The following is a 21,429-nucleotide window of genomic DNA, read 5'->3' as shown; positions in this document are numbered from 1 at the left end:
ACAGAGCTGAAGGAAGGAAGGGAGGAAGGATGAGAGGATGGAAGAAAGGAAACTGTTGAAAAGGCAGAATCGGGGAATAATGCGAGGGCCAGAGACAAGGCCCCTGAGAGGAGCTGTGGGTCCGAGCAGGTCGGAAGACGCCCTTCTCGCTGACCTAGCACAGCTGTGCCTTTCATCAAGGGCCGCAGCTGCAGACGCAGCCTGAATCGCATTCTGTGCGACATACAAAGCCTGTGGGCAGGGGACCGAGGTAGGCACGGGCGGGTCTGCAGAGGCCTGTGCTGGCCACTGGCTCCTCTGCTTCTCCCAGACTGAGCTGTCTGTCCAGGGCTGAGCCGCCTGTCCAGGACTGAGCCGTCGGTCCAGGGCTGAGCCGTCTGTCCAGGGCTGAGCTGCCTGTCCAGGGCTGTGCCGTCTGTCCAGGGCTGAGCCGGCTCCGGGCCAGAGGAAGCAGGGCTGAGGCCTTTCTATCCACACAGGCTGATGTAAGTGCCAGCAACGGAGGTGTGGCCCGCGCCCAGCGGGGAAGCCCAGCCTGCCTGCTGGACGGGTTGACTATATTCACAGGGGCTAATGCAGTTCCAAATGCACCTGCCTCAGGGCTCGGACAGAGCAGGACTCCTCCTTATAAAGGTGCTCACTGAGCATGAAGCTTCGAGGCGCAGCGTGCGAGTTTATGCACGTCTTCCTGGGAAGGAGCCCACCCTATTCCTCCTATGTGCGTTCTGGGTGGGGTTGCCCTTGGTGGCTCAGTTTTGTCCCAGAACCGACTCTGCACCCCTACAGAGACAGCAACCACCTTCATTGTCAAGACCAGCCCAGAGCCCCTACAGGCCGCCTCTGCCTGGGCGGGGAACACGGGCCCCCGGCCTCATGCAGAATCCAAGGTAACCCGTTTTCAGCCGCACATGAGGCCTGGCCCCTCTGCTGCCACCATAACACAGGCTATGTCTTCACTGGGGCTCGTTGGACAGTGACTTTTCCAGTGCACCCGCTGAGGCTGGGACTCAACGCCCACAGCGCCCACGGAGAGAGCAGCGCGGGAGGGATGCGGGCAGCGGGGGCTGGCCCAGCCGGGGGCACCCCTCCCTGAAGGCTCCCCCATCCCAGACCGCGCGAGAGGAGATGCATCAAGTCCTGCACTGTTAGGAACAAGCCCCCTTTTGCCTCTGATCTATTTTGTTTTGTTGTAAAAAACCCTGTGAACCAGAAAATGGATTATGTCCAGGTTGAGGGGAATGTCTGTCTGCAACTGTGCACGGGGCGCCCTGGTCCGTCTATCCAGCGACGTTCTGGAGACTTTTCAGCTCCTCAGCCCCCGGCCCAGTGGCGGGTACAGTGAGAATAACAACATGAGGAAGCAAGAAAGCTCGGCTGTGTGCCTCCCGGGCTGGTTGCTTAGCAACATCTCACCTCTCCCTGGGAGAAATGATGGCTCCCGGAGGTCACACGGAGGACCCGTGTCTCATGAGGGAGCAGCCCTACTGACCAGATACACATTTTCCTAGAACAGTAACAGGATGGCCACAGCCAGAGCGCGGTGGGGCCACGTCTACAGTCAGACAGAGACCAAGAGGGGCGGCAGGAAGGCCAGGCCGTCGGAAAGTGGCCGGGCGTGGGGAAGGGACGCTCACAGCGTCACCGCACGCAGGACTCACCGCTTATCCACTTAGCCTCGGGGTCGTGCACTTTGAACTCCTTACTGAAGAGATCCTCCACCGTGACCTTCTTCTTCTGGGAGAGACTGTTGTCTTCCACTAGAAAACAAAGGAGGCAGATGTCACCCTCTCCGCGTTGGTGAGAGAAGGGCCGTAGGACATCCCGGGGGCCACTCGGGAACAGCACATACGGTAGAACATCTGATGTCCACCAGTACATGCCCGACAAAGCCAGTCACACTTTGATTTTAATTAAACCATCAGAGATGACTTGGCGGGGAGGGGATCCTGCGTCAGTGACACGGCCCATTTCGCACCCCCTGCCTGCAACCTGTGAGGGACACATCTCCGAGGTCTGCACGGAAATACTGTCTCAGGACAGAACGCCCCGGCGGTGGCTCGGTTGGTTGGAGCAGCATCCTTGCACCGGACGCCCATGGTTTGATTCCCTGGCCGGGCACATACCTACTTAGACTGCAGGACTCATGCTGGGAGGCAAGCAATCAATGTTTTTCTCACAGCAATGATGTTTCTCTCTCTCTTTTTCTCTCTCTCCCCTTCCTCCCTCTCTAAAACCAATTTTTAAAAACTTAAAATAAAGGACTGATTTATGAGCAATATGGTGGGAGTCGTCAAAAGAGGGATGAACAAATGTCTAAGGAAGGCTCTCTGCTGGGTTATGTAATTGATCATTCTTAAGCATTTATTAAATGCCAAGCACTGGCAGCATGGTGGGTGCGGGATGAAAAGACGGCTGACATCTTCCTTAGGCATTTCTTCTCCACACACCCCACCCCCGGCTGCCTTCAGCTGGGGATGAGCTCCTGTTCTGGTAGATTCACACCCCGATGTCCGCGTGCGCACTGCCAGTGCTGCCCGCACCCTCGATCGTGAAGCTTGGAAGGAGGCAGCTGGACCAGTGGTTCCCAACCTTGTTTTGGCCATGCCCCACCTGAGCACCTCTAAAATCCTGATGCCCCCCACCCCCCATGACATATAATCCTTATTATTCAGAAAGTGAGCTCCTATTCATGTGGAGGGAGCCTAAAAGGCCATTCACTTGGTCTAAACAAGCTTCCAAAGAACATGGCATCCATGAAAGAGAAAAAAAAAAAGACAGTTGAAGTACTGAGGAAGAAATCACTAAGAAATTGTTTAAAAAAATATTAAGTGATATGAAAAAATAGCAAGTCAAGTTTCAAAACATATAATAGAGAACTGAAATGGATAAATATGTCACAATATCCTATATAATAAAAAGCTAATATGCAAATTGTCCCCTCGGGAGTTCAACTGGGAGACCAGGAGTTCGATCACTCGCTATGACATGCGCTGGCCATCAGGGGGCGGTGCAGGACATGGTGGGCGACCAGCTGCAGTGGCAGGTTGCTGAGGAAGTGAGGGAAGGAGGAGGCCAGGAGGCAGGGAGGCAGGGAACTTGATCGGCCCTGATCGCCAGGCAGGCCTAGGGACCCTACCACTAGAGGCCTGGTGCACAAAAGTCGTGCATGGGCATGGTCTCCTCAGCCCAGCCTGCACCCTTTCCAATCCAGGACCCCTCGGGGGATGTCCGACTGCTGGTTTAGGGGGATCGGGCCTAAACCGGCAGTCGGGCATCCTTCTCACAATCTGGGACCACTGGCTCCTAACTGCTCACCTGTCTGCCTGCCGAATCACCCCTAACTACCTCTGCCTGCTGACCTGATTGCCCCTAACTGCCTCCCCCCGCTGGCCTGATTGCCCCCAACTGCCCCCCTCTGCCAGCCTGGTCACCCCTAACTTCTCCCCTTGCCGGCCTGGTAGCCTCTTACTGCCCCCTTGCCAGCCTGGTCGCCCCAACTGCCCCCCCCACCGGCCTGGATGCCCCTCACTGCCCCCCTGCTGGCCTTATCACCCCACGCAGCCTGCTATTCAGTCATTTGGTCATCCCTCACTAACTCCCCTGCCAGCCTGGTCGCCCCACACAGCCTGCTGTTCAGCTGTTTGGTCGTCCCTCACTAACCCCCCTGCCAGCCTGGTCGCCCCACGCAGACTGCTGTTCAGTCATCTGTCTGGTTGTTTCGGTAGTGATGACCCCTGGTTTTTTATATATTAGGACATACGAGGCTCCTAGAACCATGAGAAATGAAAAAATTCACTGTTAATGACTCATTCTCAAATTTCCCCCCCTTAAAAATCAAATTTCCCCCCATGTGCCATGTTCCCACATTGGGAACCACTGAGCTAGTTGAATCCCCAGCCCAGCGGAGATGTGTGGTTGATGGAACCAGTAGGAAGAACAAGGCATGGGGCAGCTTTTATCCATATGCCCGAGCTCGGAGCTTGTGGGTTGTAGCTCTGCCTGAGAAGAGGCTCTGTCCACTAGAGGCACAAAATCCCTCATCTGCTGTCAGAGACCAAGGGCCGTCCGTCTGTCTGACCTGTGAGCTACACTAATGGCTTACACACACAGGGCAGTGCCTCCCACTGTCCTCACCTGCTACGTGAATGAGAAACGTTATTTTCACCATCTCGGAGGTACTAGTACATCCCTCCCCTGTTTGTGTCCCTGCCCTCAGACAGAAGCTTCAGTTTTCGAACAGCCTTCCAGAATGAATTAAGTTTGAGAAACAAGGTTCAGTTGTAGTTTTGTCAGATTCTAAAACTAGTTGTGATGTATGATTCATTACAGACAGTGAGAGCCATAAGCTGCAGCCTCAAATCCAGTGCCTGGTATTGCTGACTCTCCAGTCGCCACCCTCCCTCCTGCAGCCCTCACACCGAGCACTCGGATGTCCCTCACGGCTGCAGGCCAGGTGCCCTCCATCCAGCGAGCCTGTAAGCTTTATGGATCAGGGTGACCTTCCCTCGTGGATGTCTTTCCATCTCCACTAGATGTGTCTTTCAAAGTCTCTAATTCCTCATCCTCCATGAAGCATCCCACAATGCATCCTGTCCTCACCCACCTCTCCCACATTCTGGGCTGTCAGAGAAAACATTGCCCACATCCATTTACAGTCTCAGTGAGCACTAACCAACTGACATTAGTCAGAAACTACTATAATGAGACTGGCAGCGGCAACAACTAAAGTCTATTTCATAACCAGAGGAGACACCATTCTCCCCAAAAGGCAGCTGGACTGTGAGTGTGAAGAGACACAAAAGACTCTAGAAGTACAACCACAGATGCTGAGAGCAAATGAACAACACCAGAGACCTATCAAGCAAGCTGTGCATCCTGTGACTGAACACTTGGTCACAGTCATTGAAACAGATGGACTATGACAAGATTGGATGTGAGGGCTGACTTTAATGTAGGAAGGAGAACAGAGAGGAAATGCCTAGAAGAAATGGGCAAACCACCTATTTCTGCAAGGTACACATTATTTGCTATGCTATACTAGAGGCCTGGTGCACAACATTCGTGCACTGGGGGGGGAGGTCCCTTAGCCCAGCCTGTGCCCTCTCCCAGTCCAGGACCCCTCAGGAGATGTCCGCCTGCTGGCTTAGGCTTGAGTGGGCCTAACCCGGCAGGCGGACATCTCCTGAGGGCTCCTTAGCGCTGCTGTGGAGGTGGGAGAGGCTCCTGCCACCACTGCTGCACTTGCCAGCTGTGAGCCCGGCTTCCCCTGTGGGAGCACACTGACCACCAGGGGGCAGCTCCTGCATTAAGCATCTGCCCCCTGGTGGTCAGTGCATGTCATAACGACTGGTTGTTCTGCCGTTCGGTCAATTTGCATATTAAGGTTTTATTATATAGGATTGTTATTGAATCACAATTAAACTACTTGGCAATTTTCATAGGGATTCCATGAGACCTCATGATGACATAATCCATCACAGATCAAAAATTGGGCACCAGTATAATCTAAAACACAGCAACAAATGTCACATACATTATATTGATCAAAAGAACCAGGTGGCCTGGCTGATGTAGCTCAGTGGGTTGAGTGTTTTCCTGTGCACTGAAAGGTTGTAGGTTTGATTCCCATTCAGGGCACATACTCAGGTTGTGGGTTTGATTCTTGAGCATGTGGGAGGTAACCCATCGATGTGTCTCTCTCTCATCAATGTTTCTCTCTCTCCCTTCCTCTCTCTCAAAAAAAAAAATTTAAAAAAGAATATATTTAAAAAAAAACAGGTAGAAAAGCACACATACTATACAGTCATTTTTATACTATAAATGCAAAAAGTATAAAAGCATGTAAAACTCTCCTAATATGTTAGAAATTAGGTCACCTTTGATGACCTTTTTTTCTGATAAGAGTCCTGGCAATGCGAGCCTGTACAGTTTAAAAATTCATTGAACAATATAATAATTTATATATATTTATTAATATAATAAAAGGAATATGCTAATTAGACTGGACGTCTTCTGGCCATCCTTCCGGACAAAGCCACAGTGGCAACGGCCGAGGTAGAGGAGGTTAGGGGCAATCAGGCTGGCAGGGGAGCAGTTAGGGAGCAACCAGGCCAGCAGGGGGGAAGTGAGGGGGTGATCAGGCCAGCAAGCAGAGGCAGTTAGGGGCGATCAGGCAGGCAGGCAGGCGAGCGGTTAGGTGCCAGCAGTCCCCATGGGATTGGGCCTAAATTGGCAGTTAGACATCCCCTGAGGGGTCCTGGATTGGAGAGGGTGCAGGCTGGGCTGAGGGACCCCCCGCCCCCCATGCATGAATTTTGTGCACCGGGCCTCTAGTATATTAATAAATGTTTTGAGCCGAAACCAGTTTGGCTCAGTGGATAGAGCGTCGGCCTGCGGCCCGGGTTCGATTCCGGTCAAGGGCATGTACCTGGGTTGCGGGCACATCCCCAGTAGGAGATGTGCAGGAGGCAGCTGATCGATGTTTCTCTCTCATCGATGTTTCTGGCTCTCTATCTCTCTCCCTTCCTCTCTGTAGAAAGTCAATAAAATATATTTTTTATTTAAAAAAAATAAAAAATAAATAAATGTTTTGAAAATCATTTGTCCCAGAATTTTAAAAAGATAAGCCTAAAACAAGATACCATCACATACCTGTCAGAATGGCCAAAATCTAGAACTCTGACAACACCAAATGCAGGCGAGGATGTGAGGCAACAGGAATGCTCTCTCATTGCTGGTGGGAATGCAACATGGTATAGACACTTTGGAAGGTGGTTTGATGGTTTCTTACAAAACGGAACATACTCTTGCCCATGACCCAGCAATTGCACTGTTTGGCATTTACCCGAAGGACTGAAAACTTATGTCCACACCAAAGCCTGCACACAATGTTTACAGCAGCTTTATCATAACTGCCAGAACTTGGAAGCAACCAAGGACGCCTCCGGTGGCTGACGGAGAAACTGTGGTCCATCCAGAGAATAACCATCCTTCAGCTAAAAGGAAGTGAGCGATCAAGCCTGACAAAGACATGGGGGTTGGGCGGTGGGACTTCCGTGCGTGTGACTAAGACAGGAAGCTGGTCTGAGCAGGTTACACGGTGTGTGCTCCAGCTGCAATGTGTCTAGAAAAGGCAGAGCTACAGAGGCAGTTAGGAGCCCAGTGGCTGCCAGGGGTGCAGGAAAGAAGCACCGAATAGGCAGAGAACAGAACGCTTTCAGGGCCGTGACTGCACCGTGACGGTGGTTGCGAGTCATTGCACATCTGCCCGAATGCTCAGAGCGCCCGGCACCGAGAGGGACCCCCACGGGAACCCTGGGCTCTGGGTGATGAGGACATGTCAGCACAGGTCCATCCGTCGTAACTAAGGCACCGCTTTGGTGAGGGGTGTGGATATCGGAGGCCATGCATGTCTGGGGCAAAGTTTATGTGGGAAGCCTCTACCTGCCATTCAGTTTTGCTGTGAACCCAAAATTGCTCCTATAAATAAAGTCCATTTTAAAACTCCAGGGAAATGTCATTACGGAACACGCCGTTACTTAGCGGTAATAACTCTCCAGCCGGGGAGCCTCTCCGGCAATTACAATGCAGTCCCCCCGCACCCCAGTGTAAACTCATTTCATCTTGTTTTGACTCCAGCGTAAACGCACAACACTTGACGTTTCTGAATTCCCGCACCTGCACTCCTGCCTGCTCTACAGGCTGTGACTGCCAACTCGCTAGTCCTCTTCTTCCCAATAAAGCCTATTGAGTGTAATTGAATTTATTTTTTAAAAGATAAGCTGAGAGCTAGCAACGCAGTTAGACATTAGACCTAAGTCAGACCATGAAGGTTCAGTTCCATGAAACAATCCCTACGATCTGCTCCTGCCCACAAGGTCAGAGCCTGTGTTCCGGTAACCCCCGGAGGCCCTCCCTCCACATGTACCTTCACATAGCGAAACCGCCTGAAAGTGTCCTAGCGTTTTCTGCCACCAACCGCTGTCCATCTTCTCTAAACCCCAGAAAAGCCGATGTGGGGGGTGCTTCGTGTGCATAGGATCCTGCTGGTGCTCAGCTCCCCCAGTCACTGCCTCCTCTCCCCCGATGCCTGGGCGGCAGCTGCCGGACGGCCGCGCTGTGACCCCCGCAGACCCCGTCTCATCTGTGACCTGCAGAGGTCACGGGAGCCTGTCATCCAGTGGGACACGTAGCGTAGGGGAGAGCACGGCTGGCGGGGAGAACCAAATGGCCCCCAGGACAGGGCCCTCTCGCTGGGCTGATCGCTCGACCGGGAGCGCCATCAGCACTCTCCATGGGCCTTTGAGACATAAAGCGTGTGGCTGTGATGACTGGACAGACGGACAGCACAAAGCAGCTGTTACTCAGATCGACCAGCGCGAGGCCCTCGGGACCCCAGGCAGGGCGTCCGTCCCGGAAAGCGGGCCCACGCGTACCTGGAAACGTTTCGCCAAGAGGCAGAATCCAGGCAGCTCAGAACAGAAAGGTTATTTTTTAAAAAGTACAATACGACTTAGAGTGATTTCTGTCATTCTGGCAAAATGGAAGCAAGGCTGGGGGGAAGGCACCCAAGATGGTGCCAATGTTCCCCGGGGTGACGGTTACTGGCACTCTCCGTCTTAGAGGCTGAAGGTCAGCGCTCGCCAGGGGGGAGGCCGCTCCGCCCTGCACTCCGTCCCATCAGCAGGTCCATGACTCAGCTATTGGCACAGCCCCACAGGCTTCTACCCAGCCCGGCCGCGCTTCTCCTTTACTGCTGCTTAATGCTGCGTCTCCCTTGGGGTGGACTCAGCTCTCCTGGCGCCTGTGCTCCCCGTCTCCCCAGCACCAGCTCCAGCTCGCAGCCCCGCCCAGGGGACCAGGAACATCTGGCCGGTGCACAGGCACCCCTGGTCCATGCGAGGATGCTCCGGGGGTGCCCTGACACTCTCCTCTGACCCCCGGAGCTTTGAGTCCCCCACCAGAGCCACTGCTGCCCCCAGTTCGTGATGGAGGGAGCAGAAGTGGGCACAGCCCTGAGCAGCGAAACCCAGAGAGGGAAACAGTAGCTGAGAAACCCAGCAGAACCGAAGGGAAAGGGGGGCCCTGCACAGCCACACTGGGGTTCCCCAGGAGTCTACATGGGCTCCCCAAGCCTTTTCAGGAATCTGGGGAGCCCATCGGAGCGGCCAACCAGGACACTCTGGCTAATTGTTGCCTGACACCGGCCGCCAGCACCCCAGGGAACGGTTACAGAGGCTGTGTTCCCTGCTGCCGGCAGGAAGAAGGCTGCTGGCCGCTGCTGCAGCACGAGGACTGACCGCAGAACCCTGCCCATTAGAGACATGGGCGGGGCAGCGCAGGCTGTGCCCCTGGGCAGTTGTGCAGACTGAGGGCTGCTCTCTGTGCCTAGAGCTGGGCTCCGGGAGGGAAGGCTCCCAGACACGGTGCTGAGCCTGCTACTCAGCCAGACATCCCGCCAGGCCTGCTGCTCTGGGCACCAGGGCTGCCTGGGCGTGAGGACAGCAGGAGCTGTGTGCAATGCTAGTGGATGGAAATACAAATGATTTTTGGATGAAGATGTCGTCACTTCCAAAGTTGCTGAACTCATCTGTTAGTTATAATAGGGTTTGTGCGTGTGTGCGTGCACATGTGTATTCCTGAAGATTTTCCATAGACAGGATACGTCTACTCATGAATGAAGACAGTTCAGCTTCTTTCTTCCCCACCCAGATGCCATTTCCCCTGCCCAGCTGCCTGGGTTAAAATCTCCCACACAACGTCTACTAGAGGTAGTGGGAGTGAAGGTCCCTGTATTATTCCTGCTCTTAGGGCTGCTGTGGATTTACCTCTGAGGATGATACTAGCTGTGGGCTATTCATAGATGCTTTATATCAGGTTGGAGACGTTAATTAGTATTCCTCTTGTTTTGTGTTTTACCATGAAAGGATTGTTGATTTTGTCAAATACTTATTCTGCATCCATCGAAATGATCTCCCCCATCTTTGTTCCATTAACATCTGTGTATCTCATTGCTCTTTTGTTGTTGCTGTTGTTAATCCTCACCCAAGGATATTTTTCCATTGATTTTTAGAGAGAGTGGAAGGGAGGGGGAAAGACAGAGAGAAAGAGAGAGAAACATCGATGTGAGAGAGACACATTGATTGGTTGCCTCCCACACGTGCCCCTACCAGGGCCGGGGATCGAGCCTGCAACGGAGGTACATGCCCTTGTCCAGAATCAAAACCAGGAACCTTAAGTCCGTGGGCCGACGCTCTGAGACAAACCCGTTAGGGCTCACATTGCTTTTTACATGTTAAACCCAATTTTCTTTCTTGGGATAAACCCCATTTGGTCATGCTGGACTCGGCTTCCTAGTATTTTGTTGAGATGTTTGCATCTGTATTCACAACAAACGTCGGTCTGTGGTTCTCTTTCCCTCTGATAACTTTATCTGGTTTGAGTGTCAGGGTCCAGATTACTGTTTTTACATTTAAGTTTTGTGATGATAGCTTAAACATAGACCATAATTTGTCTGTGGTTTTTGTACCAATTAAAAGTTTTTATTTAATTATTTTAAATTTATCTTTATTGTTGAAAATATCACAGATGTCCCCTTTCTTCCCATATTAAATTGTTTTACATTGCATTTCTCCATCTTCAGGTCTAATACCTGTGCAGTCTATTTACTGAGGATTGAAATGTATCTTCGTCCACACAATCAGGCACCTAATGGTGGAGAAGAAGGGGTACAGTGGTCGCACACGTGGGTGCAAGGCCATGTTTCCGTATCTCAGTCCCTATATGGTTCCCCTGCAGGCCAGGCTGTCTCCTCTCCCTCACCTCCCTACCGTGGGAACGCCCCTTTATGTCTGACCTCACCCATGAACTTCCTCCCTAAAGCCTCTCTCCTCTAGGCTTCCACACCCCTTCCCTGCGGAACATTCAATGTCCTTGTACCTACATGTTTTTGCTGCTGATATTTTCTCCTCCCTGAATGATTTCTGACTGTTTTATACTTCATTTCATCAGTAGTATCTAATATGTACTCTATTCTTAGTCACAATCCATATATGTTGTTTTTAATTCATCTTTGATACAATGCATGTGATATCTAAAATCTTTCCATTTCCATGCCACTGTCTTCAGCTCGTCGAGCATGAAGAAGTGCTGTGAATTCCCAGCTGCAGAGCATTTCCACCTGGTCAGCAATGATATAAGCAAATCGAAGCACGTGAAATGGATCTTACTTGTTGATTTTACCAAAGGCACATGGAGAATTAGAACCCGGGAAACATAAACTATGCAATAGGTTGTTACTTAAAAGAAACTGGTGAGTGAGTGGCGCCGTTGCCCTTGCAGTGGCTCCGGCTCTGGGACAGCAGTGGTACCTGGTGTCAGCAGGATGACCGAGGTGACGATCAGGGAGCAGATGACCAGGATCACGAGCAGCGCGATGGCGATCCCTTTCCAGTTCCTCTGCGGAGGGTTACTCCCCACCAGCTCCTGGAAACAACCACATGGAAGAGAAACCCGGTGAGGGAAATGCAGAAACAGAGAGAGCCAAGTCAGAACTCTCCACGTAACTCAAGACCCAAGACACGAAAACCTGGACGAGGCCCACTCTCATCCTTGCAGCGACACGGAGCTCATTCCTCGGCCTCTGTCTTCCCTGCACCGGAGCAAAACTTAAGGAAGAATTGGAGCCCTGGCCAGTGGCTCAGTGGTTAGAGCTTCGGCCCATGGACCGAAGGGCTGTGGGTTCCATCCTGGCCCCGGTCTGGGCTTGTGCAGCAGGCAACCAAACACGGCCTCTCTCTCACATGGATGTTTCTCTCTCTCCCTCCTGCCCCCTTCCACTCTCTCTAAAAAATCAATGGAAACATGAATCCTTGGGTGAGAACCACCAACAACAACAAACAAACAAACAAACAACAACAAAAAAGAAAGAATCTGATATTTATTATGTTTGCAGCTTTTGTGTGAACTTAATGTTTCTCCATCCAACAAACTGGGTTCCAGAGCACAGAGTAATCATTGTAGAGTTTTCTCTTCTTGCAGCCAAGCCATGAACCCCACAGAATCACCCCAAGTATGTTACATTTCTGGCCCCAAGTCCTCTCTCACCTCTCTCTCACGCACATCACACTGTTAACCTCAGCTACCAAGTCCCGTGTTCACTTAGTGCACGCAGTGTGACCATTTCAATCACCCGCCGCCCGCTGCTCACCACCGAGCCTTCCCTCCTTCTGGCGCTCCTCATGCAAGGCTTGCAGACACCCCAGGTGTGCGGGGAGCTGCCTGTCTTTAAGGATACCTCCCCTGTCCCCACACTGGGTGTCACCCCCCGCCCCGGAACCACATTTGCATTGCAGCAGGGATTGGGGGTGACATCTGGCAACATTGCTAAAGGGATGATAAAGGTTGAATAAATCTAGAAATTAAATCAGGCATACTGGCTGCTGAGGCCAAATTTTTAGTTCCTTTCAAATTATTATGATTGTATAATTCACAGTTCAAACGGGGATCCTTTGAGAGACGAAGGAAGTAGTGTTGATAATTAATAGTAAGTTAGAAATAGAATAGGGATATATTAGTAATTAGAATGATTAATTATACAAGGGCGACAGGGCTCTCCAGGGCAAACAGAGTCAGTCACACGGCAGATGGAGGATTTCCAACTCCGCCTATACTAGTACAAGGTCACAAAACATTCCGTTAGAGCCATCGCTGCAACACATACGCTCCAAGTCAGGATGAAACAGAATGAGATGACCTCAAAACGCAGGCGACGCAACGCACAGACACTTCCTCACCCAAGACCGCGAGTTCTTAGAGCGCCTCAAATTGCTGCAAATCAAAATAAACATGATTCTCAACTACGGGGTGGCAAAGAATGAATACCTGGTGCCCAAATATTTAACATGGACTACCCAGGGTTCGAATTAAGAAAAATTTAACTCAAAGCAACTGGCATTCACTCTCTAGGTTATCAAATAAAGAAAATTCTGAGTGTCCCAGCAGGTGGTTCAATGGTAGAGCATCGGCCCACGCACAGAAGGGTCTCAGGCTCAATTCCGGTCAAGGGCACAGACCTCGGTTGCAGGTCCAATCCCAGGCCCCGATTGAGGCATGTGTGGGAGGCAACCAATCACTGTGTCTCTCTCACATCGATGTCTCTCTCTCTCTCTTCCCCGCCTCACTCCCTCCCTTCGACTCTCTCTAAAAATCAATGGAAAAAATATCCTCCTGGGAGGGTTACCAAAAAATAAAAAAATAAAAATTCTGAGAGCCATTATAGTCTCAGCAGGAAATAGTTCTACAGCTGTTTAGAAATTTCTACCAGTATTCTTATTTGTCATCCAAAATTTATCTATTAAGAAAGTGGCCTTTCAGCCCTTAGAAATGAGACTAAACATAAGCACGGAATCAGGACAGAATGTTGCACTGAGACAACCTCGCTTCCTGTTTTCTATATGAACGTCGATGCCCAGAAGTGATAGGATCTTGCTGATGCGTCAGCTTGTCCCTTCGCCCACAATTACAAAGGAAATATGCCCTTTTCATCAACTTTGCGGGTAGCATGAATCCTGAAGCAGCACCATGCCTACAACCAACATTGTGGGGACAATCTCACAGACATTCCTGAACCTGATCAGATGAAATCCATGGTCACTGTCCACAACCAAATACATGACCACTGACCACCGAGTCTCCAGGGTCTGGGAAGATACAATGAATGTGCCAGTTTCATCAGCTGGAACAAGTGATCTATTTTGAATTTTGTTTCCTATGAGAAGAATCTGGAATTCTAAATTCTACTTCAAACACATCTATTAGATGTTTATATGCAAAAAAAAGTCGAGGACTTTGGCTTTCTGTCAATTTCTTGACCAGCGAGGAGTGTTGTAGCCCAGCCCCCTTGACATTTTAACCTCCTTGGTATTTGTGGAGCTAGAAGTGATTTAGTTCTTAATTAGGACCGAGGTATAGACTTTAACTGTGTTCCCGCTGCTGTGGCTGCCGCGTGGCTCAGAGTGGCAGATTGCGGAAGCGTGGTAGCCTGTCTGCAGTCCTGCCTGGGTAGCCAGTTCCAGGGGAAACACGTAAAAGTGCACTTTGCTTAAAGAACAGAGAAATATAGCTGGTTAAGCACAAGACAAAACCTCAAGCCACAGTGATAGTCACAGGATGCCTACTTTCTGCTTGAAAGTTAACGCCGCTGACATGCAATTGTGAGCCGTTTCGCAGATCCTGGGTCCCCAGCCCGGCCCTCGCTCTGTATCAGCGGAGGAGAGAACAGCGAGGCAGAGTCCGATGTGAAAAGCTTACCTGTGGCTAAGACACAGGCTTCTCTCTGTTCCCTGACCCCCAAATCCTCAGCTGCCAAACGCCCCCCGTTTGCTTTTGGGGAGAAGGATTTGCCAGGTCTTGCTCTCTTGTCCCCCCGCCTCGGCCAAACCGATCAACCTCTCTCCCCAAACAGTGTCTCAGGTCTCGCTTCGCCTGTGCACCAGGCGCCACCCTGACTTGTGGGAGGTGGTTCTGCAGCAGGGAAACCGATGTCCTGTGAAAGTGCCTTGAACAACGGCGGCAGCCACCCAGCCTGTGACGTCGCCAGCGTGCCCCTCCCTGGCCCACCGCCCACAATATGACGTCCAGGACTAGGCTGGGCAGCGCCACAGATAATGACAGAGAGGGTGTCTACAGTACGGGGTGGGGCCAGAGTAGGGTTACAGGTGTTCGCATGGGAAACAAGACAACAGTAAATAAATAGTAATGCAACCGAAACTCTGGCCCTGGCTGGTGTGGCTCAGTAGGTTGAGCGTCATCCCAGGCACCAAAGATCTCCGGTGTGATTCCCGGTCAGGGCACATGCCCGGGCTGTGGGCTTGGGCTCAGTCCCTAATAGAGGGTGTGCAAGAGGAGCCGATTGAGGTTTCTCTCTCTCTCCCTCTCCCTTTCCTTCTAAAATCAATGTAAACATATTTTAAAAAAGAATGAACTCTGTTTCGCATACTCACAACTGTAAACCCAATTTTGCCCACCCGTGTAACCAGGAGACAGAGGTGCTTACAAAACATGTCCTGGGAAGGAAGGTGAAAGGGCGTTCAGACTCAGAAACCGAAGATTCATGCGCGTCGTGTATTTGAATCGTCAGGTGGAGGGGAGAGAAGACAAATGCTGTCCCTCCAGAGGCAGAGTGAGAACCAGAGCCAGGACTGAGTACCAGCAAGATCTCAGGGTTCAACCCTCCGTGCACATGGCCGGCATGGCAGCTGCCAGGGTGTGCTCAGGGGGCGCTGGTCTTCCGGGGAGCGGGGGCGAGTCATCCCAACACAGTACCCTTCTGTGGACACCGCAGGGTAGAAGCCAAGTGCAGGACTGAAGTTGCTCCCTGGGTGGAAACCTGAGGAGGAGGCGAACAAGGCGGCCTCCTCCGGGCTCCTGCTGCAGAGATTGCGCGAAAGGCCAGTGCAGTGCACTGCTGCAGGGAGGGCGCGGCCACGGGAGGGACGCGGTGCCGGGCCATTCCCACCATTTCTAACAGATGCCACATACTGCCTTTCAGGCCACGCGCTTACATTCAAACACACACGGTGACTTTACCCACAGGAAAGCAGGCACTTTTTATTTTTTGTTAATCCTCACCAGGGGATATTTTTTTTCATTGATTTTTAGACAGGTTGGAAGGAAGGAAGGAGGAGAGGGGAGGAGAAAGAGGGAGGGAGGGAGGGAGAGGGAGAGAGAAAGAGAGAGAGAGAGAGAGAGAGAGAGAGAGAGAGAGAGAGAGAGAGAGAGATGAAAGAGAAACATTGATTGGTTGCCTCCTGTACGTGTCCCGCAGGTACATGCCCTTGACCGGGAATCAAACCCAGGACCCTTGGTGCACGGGGCTAACGCTCTAACCACTGGAACATGGCCAGGGTGCAGACATTCTTTATTAACTTGCCTTTTCATTTGCCAAATTTCATTTTTCAGAGGGTAGGTAATTTGTTCTCCACACAAGCAATACTGTAACAATAATAATAGGAAGTCAATTAAAGAAAATCACAACTATCTTGTTAATCCAAAAAACCAACATTTTTCACTTTTTTCCAACTTTCTTTCTAGTCCTGGTCTACATGCACATTTAATTTTTACATATATAACCAGAGCACAGGTGCGGTGTTTTAGTTTGAATGCAGGGTGATATGTTTCTTTGAACATGTAATTTGGGTCCCACATTCAGACTTCCTCGTCTGAACTTGCAGGAGTTGAATTATTAAAAATTTGAGTAGAAGTGATCCTGCTTCCCATGAAGGGCAAAGGAAGTTAGTAAATTATCCCCTGAGACAATGAGCTTCAGTAATGTATTTCTTAGTAGATTACAGGTTTTTTTGCCTAGAATGGTAAAAATGAGACTATAATGTATTCCCTGTTCTGTTTGGAACCACAAACATGCCTTAGAGATCCGAGCATGCTGACAACCATTTTCTTTAAGGTGAACAATCTTCTATTTATCCATCGATCATCCATCCATCCATTCATCATCCATCCATCCTCCATTATTCATCCATCCACCCATCACCTATCCATTCACTGACCCTTCATCCAACCTTCATCTATCCTTCCTTCCTTTCTTTCTTCCTTCCCTCCTTCTTTCCTTCCTCCTTTCCATCCATCCTCCATCACCTGTCCATCCATCCATTCTTCATCATCTTCCTTCCTCCCTTCCTTCCTCCCTTCCTTCCTTCCTTCCTTCCTTCCTTCCTTCCTTCCCACAGTTATCCAGGGCTTACTTTGCCAGACCCTGTTCTGAGAACCTCAGATGCCACAGAGAAAAAACAAAGGCCATGCCACTGTTATTCACCCAAAAATAGGAGTGGCTTTCAGCTTCTATGTTCCTTTCTTGTATCCAGTGCACAAGGTGAGAGGACAAACAATAAACAGCTACATCCATTAAGAGAAGCAGAAACCCCAGGGTGAGGTCCTGGGAGCTGTCTGCCTCATAAAGTGACATTTGAACGGCAGCTGAGCCGCAGGGGGAGGAGGCACATTGCTGCTGTAGACACCGGGTCCCCCTGAATTCACACACTGAGGCTCCCACCCCATCGTGGTGGTATTTGGAGAGTGCTTTCGGGAGATTAGGGTTAGGTTAGTGCTCTTATATGAAAGGATGCCAGAGAACATGAGTCCCCCCTCTCCCTCGCTCTCTCTCGCTGCTCCCCCCCCCATCCACAAGCATCAGGAAAGGCCTCCTGAGGGCGCAGCAGGGAACAGGCAGGTGGTCAAGCCCAGGAGAGAGCGCAGCAGCCCCCCAGCCCCCCTGATCCTGGACTTCCAGTCCCCAGAGCTGGAGCAGGCGGCCGCCCCTGTTGAAGCTGCCGTGTCTGGCATTCGCTGTAACAGCCTGAGCAGAGTGAGGCCCGGCTGACAGCCGAGGGCACACACCGGGTGGAGCACAGCAAGGAGGCCGCGGCCAGGCAGGGACAGTGGGCGAGTGAGGGGCCCAGCGGAGCGAGGAGGCCAGCGCTGGAGTGGGAGCCAGGGAGAGGAGGCCCGGCTTGGGCTCCTCCTGAGAGCAGGTGGCCAGCGCAGCAGGCACGGGTGGCGCTCTCCTGGTGGGAGCGTACACGGAGAACAGAAACCAGGAAGCGAGGGTGGGAGGAGGAGGGACCCACAGGAGCGAGCAGGTCCGTCCAGGTGGGGTGCGCAGGTGGTGGGAAGTGGCTGATTCCGGGCACATCCTAGAAACCGTGTCTGCGGTGCATTTGGGACGCATCACACACCCAGGTGTCAGGATGCTCTATCCTCCCACCTGCGTTGAGAGCCTCCTCACCACACAGACGTCCATGCCCTTCCCTCGCCTCAGAGCCCAGCCAAGTTCTCCACCCTCTGCTCACCCTTTCCTGCTCCCGGAGCGAGTCACCCCTCCCTGGCCCCTCCCTGGCCCCTCCCCCGGCACTTTGGATATACTGTCTCCTGCTATTCCTCTAGGCTTCATTCCTCAGGGAACCCATGCGCATTCTTTAGTTCCCATCTCTGACACTGGGGGGAGCCTGGTCTGGTTTCCAGGCAGAGTTCATTATTCTCTCCTCAGGACACAGTGGGGACACTGGGTAAATGCTTTTCGGCAGCATGATGGCACCATTAGATTACGTATCGGATGCCTGTGTCATCGCCGACTGCAAGCTGCTCGGGACCGTGCCTGGACGTGCTCCTGCTCCCAAGTCGGCCACCGCAGCGCTCGGGGCCTGTCTGCCTACGGGAGTGGCTGTGCTCCTTGCTGGCGTGTCTGGCAGGAAGCAGTGTGACTGGTGCAGAGAGCAAGCACGAAGCAGCCCAGATGCGGTAAGGACGCCACACGCAGCGACTGGCCTGGAAGGGGTGAAGCTGACATCTCGGGCTGGCAGGCGCGTTGTCCCTGGCAACGCAGTTGTGGCTCACACTTATTTTTAACGCAGGCAAACAGAGAGCCAGCAAGGAGCTGAAAGCAGACTAAACCGACTCCCAGGTTGCTGATGTCTGAAATATCAAATTATCTTAGTAATTGGTGATCAGAGCTTGATATTTTATGTGGGGCTGTGCAGCTAGAATAGATGAAATAGGAGATAAACTAATAAAGGCACCAGTCTCAGATGCGAGTCTCAGATGCGAGTATGGCCGACCTGCGGTCTTTGCCCTTCCATGTGAAACGTGGGGGTCGGGGTGCAGACGTCTTCTAACGGGTCCTTGTCCGACAAGGAAGAACAAACTCATGGAGTAACAGATTTCTTTAATAAAAGTGTAGAGTTTATTGGGAGCATATACAAACTCGATCTGGGCAGGTGTGTTCCCAAAGGGGACCAGCCCCCAAATGGGAAAAGCCTGCTAATTGGATTTTCCTTTATTTAGGACCCCCGTGCTTTCCTCATTGGTCACCCTGCTACCTAGTATCAGTTTCAAAGCTCAAAGCCCATGTGGCGCCCTCATCTTCCTCCCCCTCATCCTGGGGCATTTCTCCATCCTCTGTAAGATAATGCATTCCTCTCCCATGGATCCCCTTCGTTCCCTAAAACTCCCTGTCCTGTCTCTAAAATCCCTTTTACATGCACTTCCCCCAGGCCATGCCACCGCGGCCTCTCCTCTCTGGGTTAAAATCTGAACTTCATACAAAAGAGTAGCGATTCCAATGAAAACTATGAGGTGATGATTTCAAAAATTAGAGAGGCCGGCCCTGGCTGATGCCACTCATTGGTTAGAGCGTTGGCCCGAGCACTGAAGAGTTTGATTCCCAATGAAGGGCACGTACCTGGGTTGCAAGTTCAATCCCCAGCCCCAGTCTGGGCATGTGCAGAGGCAACAAATCAACATGTCTTTCTCACATCAATGTTTCTCTCTCTCTCTCTCTCTCTCTCTCTCTCTCTCTCTCTCTCCCTCCCTCCCTCCCTCCCTCCCCTTCCACTCTTTCTAAAGATCAATGGAAGAAATATCCTTAGATGAGTATTAACCAAACAACAGCAGCAACAACAACAAACCCAAAACAATAGAGAAACTTAAAGCTACAAAAGTGGGAAAAAGGAAAGAAGGGTGGGAGACAGAAGGAATCTCGCTCAGGTGTTAGGACTCAATGAAGCGTGTTTGAAAGCTCATTCAAATGCATGAACATTATGGAAACATAGATGACTGCACTGCTCATTGCTGTCACTATCAAATGATGTTTCAGTAACGTGACAGGCAGTGTGGGGAGAACTCAGAAGCACATGCCATTTCCTACACCATTAAAGGGAGGGAAGGACGGGAGGCGGCACGCCCTCTGTCCGTGCTCACTGCTGCCCTCAGGGCTCTCCTGAGGACACTCAGGACGCTGACTTTAGGTGGACCCCGAAGCAGGGCGTGGGGGGGGGGCGGCTGTGGGACTCCACAAGGGGGTGATGCATTGACTGCTCGGGCACACGCAGACGGCACGTCGGTCTTATGCCAGGTGAGTACAGCTCGCAGGAGCAGAGAAGGTGGTGGGTTCACAGAAGCGAGAGGAGGAGGTGGTTTCTCAGAAGCGAGAGGAGGAGGTGGTTTCTCAGAAGCGAGAGGAGGAGGTGGCTTCACAGAAGCGAGAGGAGGAGGTGGCTTCACAGTAACAAAGGCAGTGAGGCAGGCCCAGGCCTGGCCAGCCAGGCGGGCACAGCTGGCAACGGTGCATTTCATTTGCTAACGCGGAGGGTCAGCCAGGCGGCCTCTGCCCGGGAAGGAGGAAGGGCGCTCACGTGCTTCCTCACGATGACCAGCCGGCAGCAGTCAGTCCCTGCAGCAGCTTTCCACGGGCACTGAGCCGGGAAGACTGGCCCTGGCTCCCCGTGCGGATGAGGCCTTTGCCAGGATAGAGTCGGACCTGGGTTTGGGTGACCTTGGTGTTAACATTTCCAGAAGACACATGGGAAGGCGCGGCCAGCTGGGCTGCACCATTCAGGCTGTGAGACGCACAGGCGTGTGGTTGGACAGGGCGGAAGGCGGGGAGTCACAGCTGGGAGGGGCTCCCACTCCCCAGTGTCCCACTTCCCCCCTCCCGCGCCTCTGTGAACGCTGTTTCGGTCTCCTGAGGACTTTGCTTTGCCAGCTGTGAGCACCAGGCCTGGAGGAGGCTGTGGCCGCAGATACTGTTTCCTGGGATCCAGGCAGTGCCTGTGATAGACTGCGGGCTGGGCTGGGCTGAGCTGCGCTGCTGGGCTGAGCAGGTGGCGCTGGTGGGGGGATGTCATCTGACCTCAACACTGATGTCACCAATTAGAAATAGCTGGCTGCAGGCTCTGCTTTTTGAGGCCTGGTGATGAATGAGGAGCCATCATCTTGGCGACAGAGGACTGACATTCCCGGTTGTTACAGACTCTCCGGGCGCCTCTCCCCGACATCCCACCTCCCTGGGGTTTCTGATGCCGCCCCTCCACTCAGCACCAGACTCTCTGCCACCCAGTGTGTTCTTGCCTCAGGGACTGGACTGAGATCCAAGCGCCTTTGCTATGAATCTGGAAACTTCTGTAGTTGACTGTTTTACATAACAGGATTTTACATTCCTGCCTGAGGGCATGGGCCTTCGCAATCTTATCCACAGCCAGTTCCTAAGGCAGCTGTGAGCCTGTGCCTGTGGCTCAGCGAGGAAATAGGCAAATTACTAACTGTAATTATATATGTATTTTAAAGTGTATCTATATACATACATATATCTACATATAGATATTCTAATCTAATAAAAGAGAAACATGCAAATTGACCACACCTCTGCTACACCCCAAGCCACGCCCACCAGCCAATCAGAGTGACTATATGCAAATTAACCCCACCAAGATGGCGGCCGGCAGCCATGGAGCTGTAGCAAGCAAGAGGCTTGGTTGCCCTGGTGATGGAGGAAGCCAAGCTTCCTGCCTGCCCTGGCTGGCTGTGGCCTCCGCTCAAGGCAACAAAGTTTCAATTATAGAAGATAAATAAATCTCAGAT

At 51.9% G+C, this 21,429-nt stretch overlaps 1 protein-coding gene across 1 annotated transcript in view; it reads right to left on the bottom strand.

The window, feature by feature from the left end:
• The window catches only part of LOC102419660 (dipeptidyl aminopeptidase-like protein 6), a 115,343-nt gene extending 99,832 nt beyond the window's left edge, over nucleotides 1–15,511 (bottom strand). Inside the window, exons 1-3 of the mRNA XM_014468281.2 lie at nucleotides 15,443–15,511; nucleotides 11,370–11,484; nucleotides 1,659–1,757 (exon numbers count right to left, since the gene is read on the bottom strand). Of these exons, the coding sequence (XP_014323767.2) occupies nucleotides 1,659–1,757; nucleotides 11,370–11,484; nucleotides 15,443–15,511 (283 nt within the window). The remainder of the gene's footprint in view (nucleotides 1–1,658; nucleotides 1,758–11,369; nucleotides 11,485–15,442) is intronic.
• Nucleotides 15,512–21,429: the final 5,918 nt, after the last annotated feature.

The sequence above is a fragment of the Myotis lucifugus genome, unplaced genomic scaffold, assembly GCF_000147115.1.
Source record: "Myotis lucifugus unplaced genomic scaffold, Myoluc2.0 scaffold_442, whole genome shotgun sequence".
Classification (NCBI taxonomy): Eukaryota; Metazoa; Chordata; class Mammalia; order Chiroptera; family Vespertilionidae; genus Myotis; species Myotis lucifugus.
This window is presented reverse-complemented; position numbering and strand designations above follow the sequence as displayed.